The sequence below is a fragment of the Rhipicephalus sanguineus genome, chromosome 4 (genome assembly GCF_013339695.2).
Source record: "Rhipicephalus sanguineus isolate Rsan-2018 chromosome 4, BIME_Rsan_1.4, whole genome shotgun sequence".
Taxonomy (NCBI): Eukaryota; Metazoa; Arthropoda; class Arachnida; order Ixodida; family Ixodidae; genus Rhipicephalus; species Rhipicephalus sanguineus.
Genome location: NC_051179.1, coordinates 173308427 through 173327506, shown reverse-complemented (window position 1 = coordinate 173327506; position 19080 = coordinate 173308427). Strand labels below are relative to the sequence as shown.

The window sequence follows — 19080 nt, the reverse complement described above, 5'->3', positions numbered from 1 at the left end:
CTATGAGCGGTAAACAGCAGTCGGACTCATCCACAGCTGCTGCTCGGCACGCTCAAGCCGCTGCCGCGGCGCCAAGCCGATCCTGAACTTCGTACAAGGGAAGCTGAAGCTCGAGAGAAACGCCGCCAAGCCGCTTCTGAAAAGACGAAGGCTCGCGGCTATATCGCATGCCCATCAGGGTTCCCTTACGGGGAGATGCGCGTAATTCTATATTGTTTCTCTTTTTTTGACGTTGTTGAAACAGACGTGGTCCAAAAGAGTTCTGAGCACCCTCTGCGGTTTGTCAAAAACACATAGTAGTAGGGACTCAAAGAAACCTCGGAATTTTTTTTCTTTACTACCTCTAAAACAGAGTATTTTGTATGATCAATTAGATACGTGGATAATCCATGTGGTGAGGCGCCGTCAGGCATCGGCGCCTGATGACAACGTTATCTAAGTTTCGCTTGTTTAGGGTTAGTTCGATTCAGACCAATGCATGAATTACGGTTGGCGATGCACGTGTCACTCTAATACGAAGACTCATGGCTGCATGCATTGTTCGTAGCACCAGCAGAACATGTGACTCAGCAACATGTGGTGCTGCATCCGGTTGGGCTTCCTTCATCTCTTGTAGCCAAACGCATTGCGAACGACGTATCCCTCAACCCGCCTGCCACGCACGCACGCAAAGTCAGTACAAGGACAGTACAACAATTGAATCACCAAAAGCTCGAACATTGCTTCGAATATAAATGTGAGTTCTAGCGTGAAATAATATTACAAGGCAGGCCATCTTGGCAGATGCGATATAAAACGTGCTACAGCGTGCCGGTGCATGCCGTGACTATCCCTCTCAAAATGAATTATCTTGCCAATGTGACGGCTCGAATCAACCTTTCGAGAGCCCGTAAGTGAGCGTACAGCGCCGCGCCCTGATTGCAGCTGGCACAACAACTTCGGGACTCATAGCGCTAAGAGCTACACAAGAAAGGCGCCTGCATCCTACACATCTCTCTATCGGCAGGAATGGGTATCAAAACATACATTCACCAGGAATCACCCACAGTGTCCTTCAGGTGCCGTGAATGTTGACGTCGCGCCGTTCTGGTATTTACTGAGGCCATGTGGAATGTCTAGGGGATGACCGTTTTAAGCAGTTATCACTTTCGCGACAACAATTGCATGCTTTTGCCTTCATAAACATCAACATCTTGTGTGTCTGCTTCATAGTATATGCTACTCACCATAAATATATACTTATTAAGCTTCTAATCAGTGTTGCACGCAACAGCGTTCCTGGAACTAGTTCGTTTTTGTAGGAACATAGAAACGCCACCGTTCTCTTTAGTGTCGTTGGAACTGTAACGTTAAATCGTTACGTTTATATGGAATGGTAGAAGGATTAGCATTCCTTCTGTAAACGTTCCACCGAGTCAGTCTGAGAGCGCACGAGTGGGCGGCGACTCAATGTGTGTTCCGAGCTCTATGGTTGTAGTGAATGCGGTTCTGTAAGTTGAATGCTGCGGCGGTGATCCCTGAAACGTTGCATAGAGAGCGGGGTTCGTAGAAGCGAGCCGCGCGGCGGGACTTCAAAAGAGGAAGGCCATCCCGCTGGGCACCGCTGTCCAGGCCATGTAGCCGCGAAGAACTAAAGCGGAAACTTGGTCCCAGGCGGGAATATCGGGTGACGACCAGCCGCACTAGCGGCGAACGCTGGCGGCGTTGCCGCTAGTGTCTCGCTACACCCCTGCACAGGACTGTCGAACACCTATCCATCCCTAACTCACGTCATTGAACATCTGCATGCACGTACGCAGCACATCATACAGGATGGATGGATGACCGCATGAGGCTCAAAGAAGTCGTGGCGACCTCATTGTTGCCAGTTGCTTAATCCCAAGGTTTAAGCTGTCATGGATCCTCGAAATTTCAATCTCAGAACAGGCGATCATCAACATAAAGACAGAGCCAGGCTGCAGTGATCAGGGCAGCTAACGCAGATGTTGTCGCTTCGTCCGGGCCCGAACATTTGTTGCCGTTCGGCTACCAAAGCTTTCTAGTCTAGGCACAGAATGAGCTGTCGCAGCACCAGCTTGTACCAGTTGACTGACCGCTATCAACTTCGACGTATTCAACTAACTTTACCTAAATTACTACGCGCCAGTACTCTACAGAGCTTCGGTGGAGTGGCTCTTCAACATGGGCAATGAAGCTCTGACAAAAAAACGGGTTCTTCTGTCGGAATTCAGCATCGCTATGCAGCTCTTGCTGACTTCAAACAGGGGCTTTTCCGAAGATGCGAAAATATATTGTGGATATTTATTTTCTACTGATACTGTAATATCGAATCAACGTTCAATGAACAACTATGTATTGTTCCTTTCGAGACAATTCCTTGAGCATGAAATTAAATTTTATTGGTGCATGTAAGTAAATTCCTATGTGAACAACGGGAGCACAGTGTCCTCGCTGCGCATCGGAAGACCGAAGTGGAAAGTGGCATATGCGTTGCACGTTGAATAGACGAGCAACAATGTGCAGTCAGACACGTCTGTGCTTTATCCGGTGCTCCATGTTCGTCTACGTGCGCTTTTCTTTTTTTGCACTCGTTTCATCCCCAAATAATCTTCCGCTTATGGCATAACAGTTGAATGTGAGGTTTAAATTGCTCACTTTATTTGACCTCAGGACTATCCGACTGTATATATTATTTTAAGCAATCAGATGTAACGTTAAAGTAAAGACACGTCACAAATGTTCGAAGTGTAACTAGAACGCGTTCCTTTGGCATTAAGAAACTTGGAATAAGGAACTCGTTCCAACTTGGAATAAGGAACTCGTTCCAAGATTGAGAAGTAACGCGGAACGAGATTTCGTTTCTCTTTTAGAGGAACATGTACAGCATTGCTTCCAGTGCAACACAACATAGCGAGAACACTGATGATTAGGCCTATAATCGGCATCAGAACAGAGCGGGGGCGGGGGGGGGGGCAAAATGATACAGGCACGCAGGTCGCTCTCCGTATTCGGCGACCGCCTTATCACTCTTAGTTGACCGAACTCTTTATTTCACTTTTAAAACTCGTTGTAGAGGTGGATAGCGTCAACATTTTCTCTGTTTTTTTTGCAGAAGCGTGAACCTTGCATATTCATTAAAGATTGATTTTTAGAAAAATGACAGCGCATTGGCCACAGTACACGTGCCTATAAGTTATTCCTTCAGGAGGTTTACGGTAGGGTAAATGAGTTGTCTTGGTGTCAGCTTTATATCTCCTTAACTGTTCTATATTTTGTTGTGAAATTTCGCACGATCAATAAAAAAAAATTGTGCCCCTCACTCTGTGTAATTTGGACCTTGTGGCTTTTCCTACTTTTTTTCTGTTAGAGTACGAAATTTTAAACTGGTGTACAAAATTAAATGTAGCTTTTCTCAGAAACGAACAACAGTATAACCGTGAAATTTGCCACGCTTATTTCACATTGTATTGGTATTATTCCATACCTATAAAATCGGCCTCCTACGTCTATCTCTCAAGAAAAAAAGTATTGTCGCCAGTTCTCACGTGAAGTGATTAAGACTTTCTAATTAATTTTCTTGTTTTGCTAATCATAAGTTTTTAATAACAGTTTTTCAAAGTTTTAGGTTAAGACTCCTTGGAATGGATTTCGCTATTATCTGAGAAAATTTCGGTGCGACTGGTCGGATAGCTTTCCAGAAAAGGTACATCATTTTCGTCTGTGTCTTCGTGTTACGTGCGCAATATTATCATTATGCAACCAAACCAACTACCCGCCTTTCCGTTTTATTGAGGTACATCAAGTTTAGGAAATTTTGAATCAACTGATCGTGAGAAAAACGCGCTTTATGCTTCAAAACGCGCGCCGAACGTGCTCAGAACGTACACCAATGACAACGATAAAAAAGCATTTGAAAGGAAATTTTGCAATCAAAACGTATGAAAATAGCAGGAAGTGAATATATTCAACCGCTTTACCCATACTTATGAAAAATACATCGACGTAGAAACAATGATGGAAAAGAGCCCGCGCATCCGCCAGGAGGCGCAGTCTTCTGCGTCATTTTTAAATGTATTGGAGCACCCCTACGCGGTCGCCAGTGCAAGGTTTCGCTTCTCAGAGTGTGCAATAATTTTTTAGCAAGGATATCAAAAATCGCTTTTTTGGTCGATCTACCCTACCATAGCCCCTTAAGTTCTCTAATACTACGCCGATATTCTGAGGCAAGCAAATTGTGTCGAGGGACATAATGCTTGAGACACGCATATCTTGCATGCATCGTCTCACTTTCTATATGCATGATTATTCTAATGTCGGGGCCGAGGACATCTATCAACACTTAGTATGAAGGTACCCATTGAGCAGCGCAATCCTATGAAAGTGTAGTCCGGTTTATGAAGTACAGGCAAGCCACTTGCAAGCAGCAAGAAGATGTTTTGTCTGTTTTTTACTTGCAATGTAGACGTGAGAGTCGCATCATTATTGCGCGCAACGAAGCGCCCTGTATGCGCACCATCTAATGTGATACATACCAGGTAGTCCGTGCGCAGACCGCCGTTCGCATATACGCTCCATTGCCGAGTTGGCGTAGCCGTAGTTAGTCTGTCCAACATTACCGTTACCCGAGGCGAGGGATGAGAAAACGACGAAATGATCTAACTCAGGGCAGTACAAGCGAGACAGCTCATCCATGTTCTGCGTGCCACAAATCTTGATTTTGAAGACAGCCTCGAATGCTTCGGCTGTTTGACCCTCAAGTAGGCCATCGTGGAGAACCTGGAATTAGACGACAAAAGTGCTTTAGCTAACTACGACAAGGACGAATATACTGCGTAGTGTCACTTCCCAAGTATACTCATCCATACAGGAAGTGGGGCTCTTTAGCAAGCCATAATAATAGTTTAGTTACAACTGAATGCCACATTGTAACTGGTGAGGCTAGTGGCGTACCGCGCATATGCAGTTTATTTACTCGGTGGCGCATTGCGCTGCTTTTGTGAACAATTGAAGAAGGGCAATATTGCAATCTCATAATATGGCACTGACAAAGCCTTGACATAATGAATGTCAAAAAAGAAACACCATGACATCATATTATTACATGTGATATGCTTGACGAAACTCTCCTCATCACTAAAACATGCAGAAGTGGAAAAGCTTTTAAAATAAGAGCACCCCCCCTTTGTTTGGAGCCTCACCTAATGTACTATCAAATAAATGATATCATCATCGTCCCGCTAGCCCCCTTATGGCCACTGGGGTAAGAAGGGTTCTCTCAGTGACCTCCAACCTACTCTGTCCTGTGCGAGCTGATTCGAACTTATGCCTGCAACTTTCTTAATTTCGTCGCTTTACCTAACCTTTTCCCATCCTCAGCTGCGTTTCCCATCTCGAAATTCGGTTGCTCTAATGGACGTTCGGTTATCTGTCTTTTTCATGAAGTGGCCTCCAAATGTCTAAGTTTCTATTAGTGTTATCTAGGATATCGGCTACAACTGTTTGTTCTCGGACCACTCAATAAAATTCTTGATATATGAATGCGCATGCAACTAAAGTACCCGTCCTATTAGGAGTGTGTGGGTAGTTTAGATAAGTATTCAATATTCATATTTATTTCTTAAGTGTATCTTTAGGTCTGAGCCATCTTGAAGCTTCAAAAATCGCAGAAGATAAAACGGAATCCACGTCTTGGCATTAAGTATACCAATATATCGTAGTATTTTGCCGAAAGAGTTGTTCCCGTTGACGCCAGCTGAAGTTGTTCATTTAAGCGTCTGAATTATTTGGTAATGCTATTTATTTTAAACGTTATATCGGACATTGGTGGGTGGTCTAGGTAGGGACATTCAGGAAGATTAGTACAAGGCTCAGAAGTGAACACGCTAGAAAAAACAATGTTGAGTACATGAGCTATGTTACGGTCTGGAATAGTCTTATTATCGTCATCAACTAGTGATACGTAATGGTTTGCGTGGCTATGAGTTAATATATTTCCAAAATTGCTTCAGGTTATTTCACAACATGGAAGACAGTGTTTCTTAATAAAACGAGCGTTTAGCGCTTGCGGCTAATGAATTGAAATCCTTTTCTGCTATTTTATATTTTTTCCCTGGCAGAAGTATTTTTTGAGCGTCTGGCTGAACGAAATAACCTTTTCTATTTGTTGTTTAGGCGTTTTAGTGTGCTGTTGACCCATGGGGATGAAGGGCGTTCTGGTATAGTAATGGTCGGGATGAATGTTTGCGCGAGTTTTAGTAGTTCTTTCGTGAAATACGTCCAGTTTATTTCAACAGTGCGCTTCGGAAATTCTGTTATATACTGGTTGTAGAAGTCAGTCAGCGCGGCATTATTGCTATCATAATCGCCTTTATCGTAAAGCGTTATTTTCTTTTCTATTTTTTTGCTCATGACCAGGTGACAAGTGAGTTCAGCGTGCAATAGAGAACGATCACTTAATCCTGGAACACAGAAGCAGGGAGGCTGTAAATACGTGACGAGTATTGCGGAGTCTCGAAATTTAAAATTTAGATCAGCTACAGCGACCATGCAGAGGTGTGCACTTCTGCTTAAGGCCTGTTTTAATCACTACGCTGCAGGATGTGATGTGAAATTGTTTATCGGGAAATTTCGCCGGATCAGTTATCTCGACAAGATCAGTTGTCGTACTCAGGGCAAGGTTTTTTTTTTTGTGGAAGCGTTGGTTCCAACCACATTCTCCGTTCATCGATTTCTGGTCACTACAAGCCTCCACGTTCCACTGAACTGGTTTGCATGCAGTAGGAACTTCTGCGCTGCCATTTTCTCGACCGTGCGATTAGGAGTGCACAACACCGTAGCGTCGCGAGAAAAATCTTGCAGTATGTGCACAACAAAAGAAGTGCTAGCCTAACTAAACCGTAATTATCAAAATTAATATAGGCAGGTTCGCCTTCGACCAGGCTAGAACGACTGCCGAAAACTGATAAGAACTAGAGCATTTCCCATACAACAAAACACAATATCCAAGTAAATGTGTTAAAGTATCATTTGAGCTGTACTTCTTTTCTGAAGAACGTGCTGCGAAAAGTGCAATTGTGGTTAGACGATATCGCTAGGAGACGTAGGCAGCGGTCCACTTTGAGAACACCGGAGCGCGTGCCGGCTGGTGGGCGCCACCGCCGGCCAGTGGTTGCAAAGAGTTTTGAGAAAGCGCAGTAAAATCGGTGAATGGCGCTCTTTCGTTGCGCGGACAATTCGCTTCGTGACATTTCGAAGCGCGGTGGCCGACGGTGTCGGACGAGGAAAGAGTACCATTCGCAAAGCGCACAGCGCCGGCTCGAATCTGGTTGCAGCCGCCGGCTTGCGCTGGCGCCATGCATCCGACAGGCGCTCTGGTGTTCCCTTCAAGAGTGGACCGCTGTGTACATGCTCTGACGACGACCCTCAGAACCATCTGAATACCTGGAACGTTCTGTTGAACTTGAGCTTCTGGCCGAATATATCACACATTTATTTGCGAAAATGTTTCACATTCCTATGCAGAAGGATAAAAGCGTAATGTTTGCAGTAGCTTACAACAGCTAAGTTGAAGATCCCTCCAACGGGTCCCATGGCTACTGCTTTCTGGATAATATTTCGTGCACCACCCTCTGTTGAGGCGTCTTCCTTACTAACAATGACATTGACTCCGGCCTTCTTCCACCTGTGCAAGCATAGACGCTGGTATCCCATGCGCACTCCAGATCGCGTGGTCAGCAGCAGCTTTCGGCATCCGCGCTTCACCATCCACTCGGCAAGTTCCAAGCCAAAGCCGCCCAGTCCTCCGATGATAACATACGACTTGTGCGCGTAGAACCAGGTGCGAGCGGTGACGTCCACGCAGAGTGGCGACGGCTGCAACTGCTGATCCTCCTCGGGGCGTGTCTGCAAACACTCAGCCATCAGTGTTATTTGAATTACAAATTTTTTATTTCCGAAGGAGCCATTGCGAGGTGCTCCACAAAAAGTTAAGAGGTGCAGCAGAAGAACAAATTATTTCCTGAACTACCAGGTCCATACAGTACAATAAAAATATTATGCGGCTCTTGTGTGCCGTCATGCTTCCCATTCTGTACTCGCTTGCACACCCACTCTCGATGAATATCATACTAGAAAACAAAAGCAGCTCCACTAACGTGAAACCTGCGGAGGGGCGAAGCATGCAGTGTGCGCCGGTGTTTCTCACAGCAAGATCACTGCCAATGGGCAATGAGAGACAGAAGAAAGATTAGACACAGATACCCGCCGTCCGCTGTTAGTTAAGGTGCACGCTGCGAACCTTTATTGTTCAACTACGCACAAGAGAAATCTACCACCGGCACTGCATTGCAGGTCACGATCCAGTGCCTATATATACGGGGTGGCTGGTGAACGATTGTGCAGCACGAGCACTGGGTCTTTTCATGAAACTCGCCAGCAGACGCTGCCTACGTAGGCATGGTCTCTCGCGGGCGAGGGCGCGTTCTTGTTCCTCGTGAGCTGGTATTTCAGCGTTCATCGCAGAAAGAACGCTTACAAAGTCAACGCGCGCCGTTTGCTCTCTCTCGCCGCACGGCGATAGCCGAGGCGGTGGCGCCCTCTCTCGCGCCCAACCAAGTGGACAGGACACGAAGACGCATGCAAGCAAACGGGTCACGACGATGCACGCGGCGACAGCCGACGACGATGCACCGCCGACAAGCGAGACCCTAAGGTGCTTCGCCCCTAATATTTGTGACATGCGCATAAGTGATACATTATATATTTCTGAAGGAGGAGCGTTTTTCACTGGTTACATAGACATTCGTGCGTGTAGAGAATATCTGCGTCCTTGAAGACGCAGGGAACAAAGCCGCAGCTCATGCTGACTGGTCGTGTCTCCACCCTCGCTTGACACAGTGACGTTCGCTATGCTCTCGTCCATGATGGTAAATCACTATTAAGAGCGAAGACTTCAGAAGAACACAGGACAAGGCACTACTAGCAACTGAAAATGTATTTGAAAACAACGGCCCCCTAAGGTAGAATAAAGTACGTTGTCGTTAGAAAGGAAGAATTACATGCGGTGCAGTCACAACGAAGGCACATTATACCCCCCGGAAAAAAACAGATCCTTCATATTCACCCCGAAAAAAAAATAACAACCTCAGATTAAGCAATACGGACCGTTGAGAAACACAACAACTACCATTCTCCTTGATTGCGTAGGCTTCAAAGGTGTGTTTGGTGTGCATGTAAACGATAGTAGCTTTATAGTAGTAGCTTTAGAGGACCATAGTAGCTTTAGAGGACCCGTACAAGATCGCGAGTTCAGACCGACTAGTGGGGCTGATCCAAGAGGGAACTCCGGCTTTTCTGTTGACATTGAGGAGCTTTTCTACTCTATTCCCCACGAGGACCTTTTCAAGGCAGTTCGCAATTGTATTGAACGTTATGGTGCGGTGGTGTTCCAGAACTCGAGTGGTGTCTCGGTAGGGGGATTCCTGGAGCTGCTGGAGACCTACCTTACATCTACAATTGTGAGTTTCCAGGAGAGCTTTTACGTACAAAAGCGAGGCATATGCATAGGGTCTTGCGTAGCGCCAGTGCTCGCGGAAATATTTTTAGCTGATATAGATTGTTCCTTGTCCCGTGTCCTCACCGACGATTACATTGCTCGTGTCTGTAGATACGTAGATGACTTTTTAGTACTTGTAAAAACTGACTCTAACGAGGACCTTGAAGAGATAGCTAAGCGCATTCTTCAGTCTTTTAAATCCACAGCAACTAAGTTGAATTTTACTTTTGAATTGCCTGACAATGCATCTCTGCAGTTCTTAGATTTAAAGTTGTTTTTTTAAGGACAGCAAACACTTGTGCTGGTCGTACTCGCCACGCACGAACAAGGCCCTATTGCCTTTCGATTCCTCGCACTCGAAGCTTGTGAAGAGGGGCATGGCGGTGTCGTGCTTAAGGTCTTCTTTGACCAAGTCATGTCACCACTATGTCAATGATAGTTTCTCTACACAAGTGAGTCGTCTCCGAATTGCAGGTTTCCCGCAGACGCTGTTTCAGGCTGTAGCAGAATCACTTTTAAGGGTCATTTGCCACCATACCACTGCAGCTGACGGAAATGCAGAAGTAAATGAAGCAAAAGAATCGGAGAAGAATGAAAGGCGCAAGTTTGAAGTGATGCCGTACATACACAAGGTGTCGAACGGCATTAAAAAGGTGGCGGGAAGATACGGGGTCGATATGGTTTTTTCAGCGCCTTGCAATTTGTCGCGTTTGTGTGCCATGTCCAACGCGAGCAAAGTGAACAATAGAGGATGTGATGTTAAGCACAGACGTGCGTATGTACCCTGTACATCTGAAGTGGTCTACGAATTCCCCCTGACCTGTGGAATGGTTTATGTGGGGCAGACCGGAAGGTGTATTAACAAGCGTTTGATGGAGCATGCTAATTCATTAGGAGACGGGAGTGGGAAGCACCTACCAGTTCATTGTGGCGCATGTGCGCAGGGATGCAAGCCCATCTTCAGTAGCACCAAGGTGATAGGGCGAGCCAGAAGCCAAACAGCAAGAGAAATCTTGGAGGCATCTTGGATAGCTAGACATGGGCCTGATAAGTGCGTCAGCAACACATCCGTGTATCTTTCCAGAAAAGAGCGCGATTTCCTTTGTAGTAGATAGGAGTCTTGGGGGTGGTGAAACCTGTCACGTGGTCATGAATGTCATTGCGCACGCGCTTAGTTTGTTTCATAAGGGTGGTGTATGTTTCAATAAACCAGTTGTTAGTCTGCGATCGTCCTGTCCACTTCGTTACTGGTGTCTCGTCCTTAGCGCAGTTATAAATTTTTTCTTCAATTAAATGAACAGAGACAAGAAATAGAGAGAAAAAAACAGAGAGACAAGAGGAAAAAAGAGATAGAGGAATAAATAAAAATAAACACAAAAAGAAAGACGGCGGCTGAGCTCCGCACTTCCTTCAGGCTTGACACCACTAGTGCGCAGCTGCCTTATTTTTTATTTTTATTTTAAATGCGAAGCATTTCTTAGCGAACCTCTGGCACTTTCAGCGTTTCTATCTACCTATCTATCTATCTATCTAGCCGCCTACGACTGGGGGCTCTCATGATCGCCTCCTTAATTTGGTGTAGACCAAAATTTGCACGGGAGGGTAAGAGGATTTGACGAATATGACTGCCGGGTCACGACATGAATAACGTTAAAATCCTGTCGCGTACGTCGTCAAACCCTTTCCATTAGACACGTGTGTCACATACCCGTTTACCACGCGCCGCGGTGTACGGGTATGCGCCACAGGTGATTGACCGTTTATGTCTGCCCAAGAACGGCGAGAACAGACATTGGTAACTTAAATACTAAGAGGTAAAGAAAAAACATCGGCAGCGTTGACTCAACGAATGGAAAGAGTGAAAATTGCGATCCCAGCAGGAATCGAACCCAAGAATTCTGCGTGGCAATCAGGTATTCTACTACTGAGCCACGCCAGGTCTATAAATTGGGTTCGAAAAACAGCCTACGCAGGCGTAATATCGGTGCAACGTCAATTGTGGTTGTGGTGCTGGCTATCTCATTTTACAAGAAAGCAATAAACACTACATGATACTCCTACGATGTGTACTCCTACGATACAGGGGTCATATCAGGATAACGTCTGTAGTTCCAGTGTTGGCCCCGCTTTTATAGCAGTCTAATAAACATTCCGTTTGTATTCCTATGATTCAGCAAGCTATACTGAAGCATTGCTCGACACCGGAGGAATGTATTAACGAAAGTTACATATAATATCCACATCACCCACCGTAAAGTGCACTTCGTCCACCAGAACGACGCAGTGTCCTCTTCATTTCTTACGAGGCTGGGCGATGCCCTCATGCTCACCGAGGATGATGCCAGGTTGATTGACAGCCGCTTTGTAGACTAGGCTACGTATGCCACATACGCCCAGGTAGTCTACGAATACGACAAACACCATCCACTGATGTTGGTCTACGTAGCACTATGCAGGCCTACCAGCCTCGACGGCCTATACCTCACCAACGCAAAGGGTGGCTTCAGATTCCGACATGTCGCCGGCTCTGTCGACAATTTGTCGACAAAATGACCGAGGCATCCACGAGTTTTAACAGATCTACTATACCATATACTTCACTACACATGGACCCCTCGTCACCACAATCACGACCGCATCCTATAACAAGTCATGACAAGCTGCTGGTGCTCACTGACCACGGCGATGATGTCCTTGTTCAAGAACTGTCAAGAACTTCTTGCACACATGCACACGGGTTCGTGAAACGTGCGTGCGTTCTCGGGACACGTATAAGTACTACATATCATCTTACCGCTTCTGGAGTTGTGAATACCCACTTTGCCATTGGCAGCGTTACCCAACTGTTAACAACTCGTTATACAACACATTTGCGGCTCTTCAACATATATATGTGTGCGTATAAAATTTATACAAATCTTTAGCGTCATTTTGTAACGTGTCGCTCAGTAAAAAAAGTTACGCCACAGTCACCCACCCGCCGCATGCTTCGCATAACATCGACTCCCACGGCACGTGGGATCTGCCGAATCTTTTTTAACGAAAGCTTGAAACTTCGGTGGTTTGACCAGCTTTCTTTACGTTTCCTAATACCAAAGTCTTTGCCTTACCAAACTCAAGTTTTTGTTCACAAATTTCAACTGAAACAAGGATTTATGTGATTATAATTCAAATGACATTTAACACATTGTATACATAACAATGCCTTGAGATATACCGTGAAGAGGAAGATTAGGTAAAACATGCGAATCACTGAAACCCTGCTCGAAGCAAATATGCTCTACCGCTCTGCACGTTTTACTAAAGTGCAGTGCCAGTGTTGAAGGCGACAGTTCTGGACTTCTCGTCAAATCTAATTCTTTAGCGAGTTTCTATTTCTAAAAGTACTTCGGCGTTGTCTACAACTGAGATAAATTTTGAGAAATACCTTACTACACAAAGCGTCGAGTAATTAAAATAGCAGTTCACATTTCCAGTGAGAGAGAGAGAGAGAGAGTGATTCGTGAAAGAAATGAAAAGGGGCGCTATTTTCTGCCTCCCGTCGTGGGGGCACGGCTCAGCGCCCTTAGGAATGGGGAAGGGGAAGTAAAGATGATAGAAGAAAGGAAGATAGAAGGAGTGATTAGCGGGGCAAGAGTGTCTTGTCCACGAAGGCGGGAGCACGAAGCCAAAGGGCTCGTCTATAATGTGGCGAGGTCCGCAGAAGCCGCAAACTCGAGGAAGGCTCGCAGGGCTTGCAGCTTTGAACGTGCAGGAAAGAGAAGGACTATACCACCCAGCAGTAACAAAAGCCACTTCACATGCCGGGCGTTTGAAGAAAGGTGTCCGAAAATCCTCATAAATAAGAGAAATGCGATATTTGTTCGATGCCTTCACAATTACTTCTACTGTAGCAGCAGGCATCTTAAATGACTAAAGACATCATTTGCGAGAGCAAATATGAAAGTTAAAATATTACATTTTTAATTAGTGGAGCTAGGCGGTTATGTGAAATGGGAGATTTGAAGGCCTGCGTGCGAAGAACCCATTGCAGCTTTGACATTCCGAAAAAGCGGCCTCTAGTAATAATTGCGAAGTAATGAAATTCAACCAAATTCAGCAAATGACATAATCTTCTGAGACGTCCAAACTTGTGAGCGTCATTATATCGACCATCAACCGACTTCGTTATGTTGCTGTGCGGGTTGCGCCAGCAACTGTAGCACGCATAGGGCACATACGTTAGCGAACGAGGAAGAACTACACCTCTGCAATCGTTGTCTTTACCAGTGACGCAGTTCTGGTCATCTCCTTGTTGCGCTCATCGGTTGCTTCGGTTTCCGTTTCGCCGTTGAATTTTGTTGAATTTCTGTACGACTCAATAATCGTTAGAGGCCGCTTTTGCTGTATCTCAAAACTGAGATGGATCCTTCGCATGAAGAAATTCAATTCTCCCATTTCACATAACCGCCTAACTCCCTTAGTTAAAAAGTTGAATAACTAAACTCCCTAATTACAGTCCGAAATAATGCATTTAACCATCTTAAGATGCCTCCCGCTACAGTAGAAAAAGCAATTCTGAAGGCAGAGAGCGATTATCACATTTTCCGGATTTTGAAGGATGTTTGTACACATTTTTTGAAACTCCATCTATGTTCGAAGTGCGAGTGCATATGTACTGGATAAGTGCATCACTGTCTTTACTGATGCATGTGTGATTAGTTCTAACGTTTAATCTTCCATACAACCATGGAATATTGAAGTTACGCTGGAGATTTTGGCAACATTATGTATCGCTGTACTCGCTTCTGATGTGCCGTGACATTACTTACGTTTATTTATTCCTCCCTTCATTCACTCAAATTACGAATGCACCATTCTTCGAGGTCATTTAATGCATTTGTTTTTCGCAGGGCCATCTGTTCTTTTTTTCCCAGCGAGCATTACGTAGGGCACTTGCATTAAGAGTGCGCTTAGTATCGCTACTATTCATTCTCACATCATTACATCTCCATTAACGACGACTTGACAAAAGCTGACATAGAATATGGTTGAAGAGAACGTTTTCTCAACAGCAGTTACTTTGCATTTTTTTATGTGGAGGAGTGTATGAGTACATGTTTACTTCAACTCAACAATTGCATGATCACTTAATTATCTGCGGACAGGAATAATGATGCTGCTTGAGATGCTCTTATTGCACATACTACTTAAATTGGAAATTACGCCTTTTCGGACTAGTCGTTTAGATGCGTTTCGAGAGGCCAAAGCGCTTGACAACACGACCAAATAAGGGAGCGATACGAGCGCAAACTTCCAACTCTGTTTCATTTCTGTTTTCGCAGTTACCTATCATGTGCCAAGCTGTTAAACATTTGTTAACACGTGTTTTGTTTATTGCAACATCCACAGAAAAAACAGAAACCTTCCTGTAAAATTGTTCAAGAGTCAGATAATACACAGCCATGGAGGAAGGAAAGCTAATGAGATGTCCTTGCGTCACATTTGTGAACCACCACATGGATCGATGTATAGATGGATGGGTGGATGGATGTATGGATGAACGTCACCTTTATAACGAGGCGGTGACCTGTGCGCCACCAAGCTATAGAAAAGCAGCAGTTTATTTTGATTCGTCCTAATGCCTTGTCTACTTGAAATAAGTCGTTCTTACTATAAAAGAAAACAGCAAATTCACCGCCCAACTCTCTGCCCCTTATGGTATAGTGACCTTATTTTCCCCACTATTTATTTTGTCCTTTGTCTCCACTATTTCGCCACCAATATTCTATCCGTATCTTACTTACTTCAATAGCGGAAGTGTCTACCTTTGAATTGTTTGCCCTGAAACCCAAGGCTTCATGTAGGCTAGTGCTCAAGCATAGCCCGAGCATATCTGCGCATTCAATTAGAGCATGCTCTGTCGTTTGCTTAGCTTAGCTAGATCATGTGCCTTTTTCTTCTTCTTTACTGAATCTCGCTATGTAGCTACGCGTTATAAGCCAACGCGACCTCGCTTCAAGAAGAAAATCGTTTCCACTTGAATTATGATATAACGGTTCCTTCCCTATTTCGTGTTTGCACTTTTGGTACTTCATGAGAGTCGTTTTTTTTTTCTATCGCTGGCTATCCAATCAATCCTCTCCATCTCTCTCATTTTTCGCCTAATGATCTTTGCTGCTATATCGCTTACACTGCCAGCCATATACTCCCTAGTTCTTTTAGATGCGAAGGCATCTCTTGCTCGGGGGTATGTCCCGCGTCGTGCTAGTCCGCACTCACACTACGCATGCGCAACACTCCTCCTTCCCTCTGTCCAACAGGTGCGCGTTACTCTCTCCACTTTTCTACCAGCACCTGCTTGCGCTTCTGCTGCGTTCTCGCTTCTGCTCTCGCGGCGCATGCGCTACTCTCCTCCTCTAGTCTCCTCTCCTTCAAGTAGTAGAGCGCTGCGCGCGTTCAGTCCAGCGCTTGCTTCGGTTGACTCCTCTGAAATGCGGGCTCGACATGCCCAAATTCCTTCCTGCGCAGCGCCACGATGAGCGCCTGCCCATGCGCGTGCCTTCCCCTCTCTCTCCTCTCCTGCGCTGCTCCCCTCTCACGCGCATGTTGACCGCGTTCCCCGCTCGCCCTGTGAGAATTACCGGCCAGGCTAGAGGGAAGACACGACGCGCGTAGTGTTCCTCTTCGCGTTCCACGACGCGAGGTCGGTAGCATGCCCAACGAACGCCAACGGAAGGCGATCGTGCAAGTGCTCCGGCTTCGCATCGCCTCATGGTCCCCTTTAGCGGGAGATCGTGTAATTTTAGAGGCGAAGCTCCTTAGGGTGTGGGTCGTTCTCTCCTCTGTAGTAGTAGTAGTAGTAGTAGTATGTAGCAAGCTCTAGTTTAATGAATTGCTCACTAGATGAGCAATTCACTAGATATCATAATTTACAAGACAGCGTAGTGTTCCTTGATTAAATCACACTAAAAGACATACTTTGCAGGCGATATACTCTAGTGAGCTTTAAACTTTTCGCCTTAATGTACATGATAAAGAAATTATTTCTTCGAAAAACGCAACGCACACCTTGAGCAAGATGTTTGGCTAAATGGGACCATGAGGCGATGCGAAGCCGGAGCACTTGCACGATCGCGTTCCGTTGGTTTTCATTGGGCATGCTGCCGACCTCGCGTCGTGGAAAGCGAAGAGTAATGCTACGCGCGTCGTTTCTTCCCTCTAGCCTTGCCGTTAATTCTCACAGGGCGAACGGGGAACGCAGTCGCTCTTGGCGCGCTTTCTCTTTCGCTCGGAGTCACGCTCGCTCTTGGCGCTCTCTCTCTTTCGCTCGGGAGCGGACACTTTCCCTACATTTCACCGATCACAAAGCGGTGATCATGAAGGGAACACGTAAAGCAACAGTACAATAAAGGTTTGATGTTTAATATATACACGGTGTTTCACACTCTTTTTATGATGTACTGGGTGAATTTCACGGAAGAGTTTCACGGTTTGCCGATGATTCCCTTCGGAGCTTCGCCCCACTCATCATCATTCAGCCCGTAGATATGCTGTGATTTTTTTTTGTGTGCGCCGCGCATACGCATGCACCTAACCGACTATCCTGGCTGCGCCTCCTATGGAAGAAGCCACTCAACAGGCAGCCATTTCCGGCGCATCGTTTGCAAGCGCGGTGGCGCCTCTAGCGAAAGCCGCAAAACATTTGCCGTCTTTTTCGCCGTGCAAGAGGTAGGAGCGTCCAAGGTTCTTTCTGCGTGTTTTCTAGGCCAGCTAGGCAAGGCGCAGCTGTTGCGAGCCCGTGTACATATCGCGCGTGCTGCGGACAAGCACTTGGATGCCCTTTTCAATCGTACGCAGTTTCACATCATTCCGCACGCTTCTATGATGATATGGAATTTTCATGCGAAGCTCTTTGATGCGCACTGCGTTAATCTCTGTGCACAGGCTCAAAAACCCTGTAGAAATCTATTTTTGTTGTATGACGTGCTTAACAGGAATCATATCCTCTTTTTTGAAGCTGTGCAGTGAAGTGCAGTAAATTTTTGTTGTTATCGGACTACATTACGTAATTATATTGTGCGTAATGCGCGCTCTGTAGGCTAGTTATTGTGTATTCGTAGGACTTACGAACTTCGTGCACATGAACGCGCATACAGTGCAACAGAATCGTCTTTTTGAATGTACAGTTAGTTCAATTACGCACACGTTAGCGTCGCACTGTTTAGCTACTAAATCATCTCTTAAAATTGGGCAGTGCCGCGCGCACTGCACATATACGCGCAGAGCACAGCTAACGACCACTCGATCGGGAAATCGGGCTATGAGAAACGAAAAGAAAGATTTAATGCCCAGCATTCCTTCCAGCAATTTACATCCTGACTATATGACGCATCGCTGGCAGTACAGTTTGATCACGATGCTGCAGGCGCTGAATATTTTTTAGATGCGTAGCAGCTCTTTGACTAGCCTGTGTAACGCTGCCCGTCCGTCCGCACAAACGCGAGGCAACGCGCTTCCCTCGGCGCAGGTGTTGGAGCTGTGCCAAGTAGGTCACGCCGCAGCTGGGCGTTGACGTCACGCACACCTCGCACGCTTCCCTCGCAGGTGCGCGCGTACGTCACTCTCTCCCTCACCCGCCGGAGCGCCGCAGCTGCCGGCTCCAACACACGCTCGCCTCCCGTGTCCGCGTTTCAAACAAACGTTTACAACAGTAAACGCTACACCGAGTTTCGCTTCAAACGAATCTTCCAGAGCTCACCAAAGCACCCGCGTTAGCGCCATTCAACCCGTGACGCCACCCATGCGCAACGCTGCTGCTTCGCATCCAATCAGCGTTCCCTTCGGGGAGATGGTCCAATTTTATTACTGCAACGTAACCGGTGGTATCTAGGCTCCTGTGCAAGAGCGCTGCTCGAAGAATTTCAGCGCCCAAAGCCCAGGCCTCCTCCCTCAAAAAGCCAGGCGTAAAGGCACGCTTACAACATTTAAGTACACGCAGACCGGACATCATGCGTCACGATTGCGCAGGGGCTTCAGATCTGCGCAGGAGTAGACCAGCTGCGCAGGAGAGAACACTGCGGGGCGTCTGCAGATTTGTTTGCCCCATAAATATGAGTTCACTTCAGCCACACTTTTCACAATGCATTGGGATACGATAGGGTGCGTCGTTCTTTTTATTTTTTATTTTATTTTTAAATACTGCAGCCCTATGCCGGGCTATTGCAGGAGTGGCATACATTTTCATACACAAATACATTGTTAACAAGGTTTAAAAAACAAAAACCAAACGATTTATCATAACAATGCATCTACAAAATCCGACAACGACAATTCACGAGTACAACCAGGTAATTCATTCCATCTTTCAATAACTCTAGGAAAATAACTATTCTTAAAAATTTTCGTGTGCGTAAAGAAAGGCTTTAGGTTGAGGCTGTGGTAACGCCTAGTTGAAAGAGTATTAGCATAGTAGATGTAATCGTCGGAAGATAGTCGACAAGATGAGTGAAGAAATGGGTGCAATAGCTTCAAGGAATCGGTATCCC

The 19080-nt window shown here is 45.8% G+C and overlaps 1 protein-coding gene across 1 annotated transcript in view; it reads right to left on the bottom strand.

Moving 5' to 3' along the window:
- The window catches only part of LOC119390905 (fatty acid synthase), a 277784-nt gene that overhangs the window by 9976 nt on the left and 248728 nt on the right, over window positions 1-19080 (bottom strand). Inside the window, exons 22-23 of the mRNA XM_049415426.1 lie at window positions 7555-7902; window positions 4533-4776 (exon numbers count right to left, since the gene is read on the bottom strand). Of these exons, the coding sequence (XP_049271383.1) occupies window positions 4533-4776; window positions 7555-7902 (592 nt within the window). The remainder of the gene's footprint in view (window positions 1-4532; window positions 4777-7554; window positions 7903-19080) is intronic.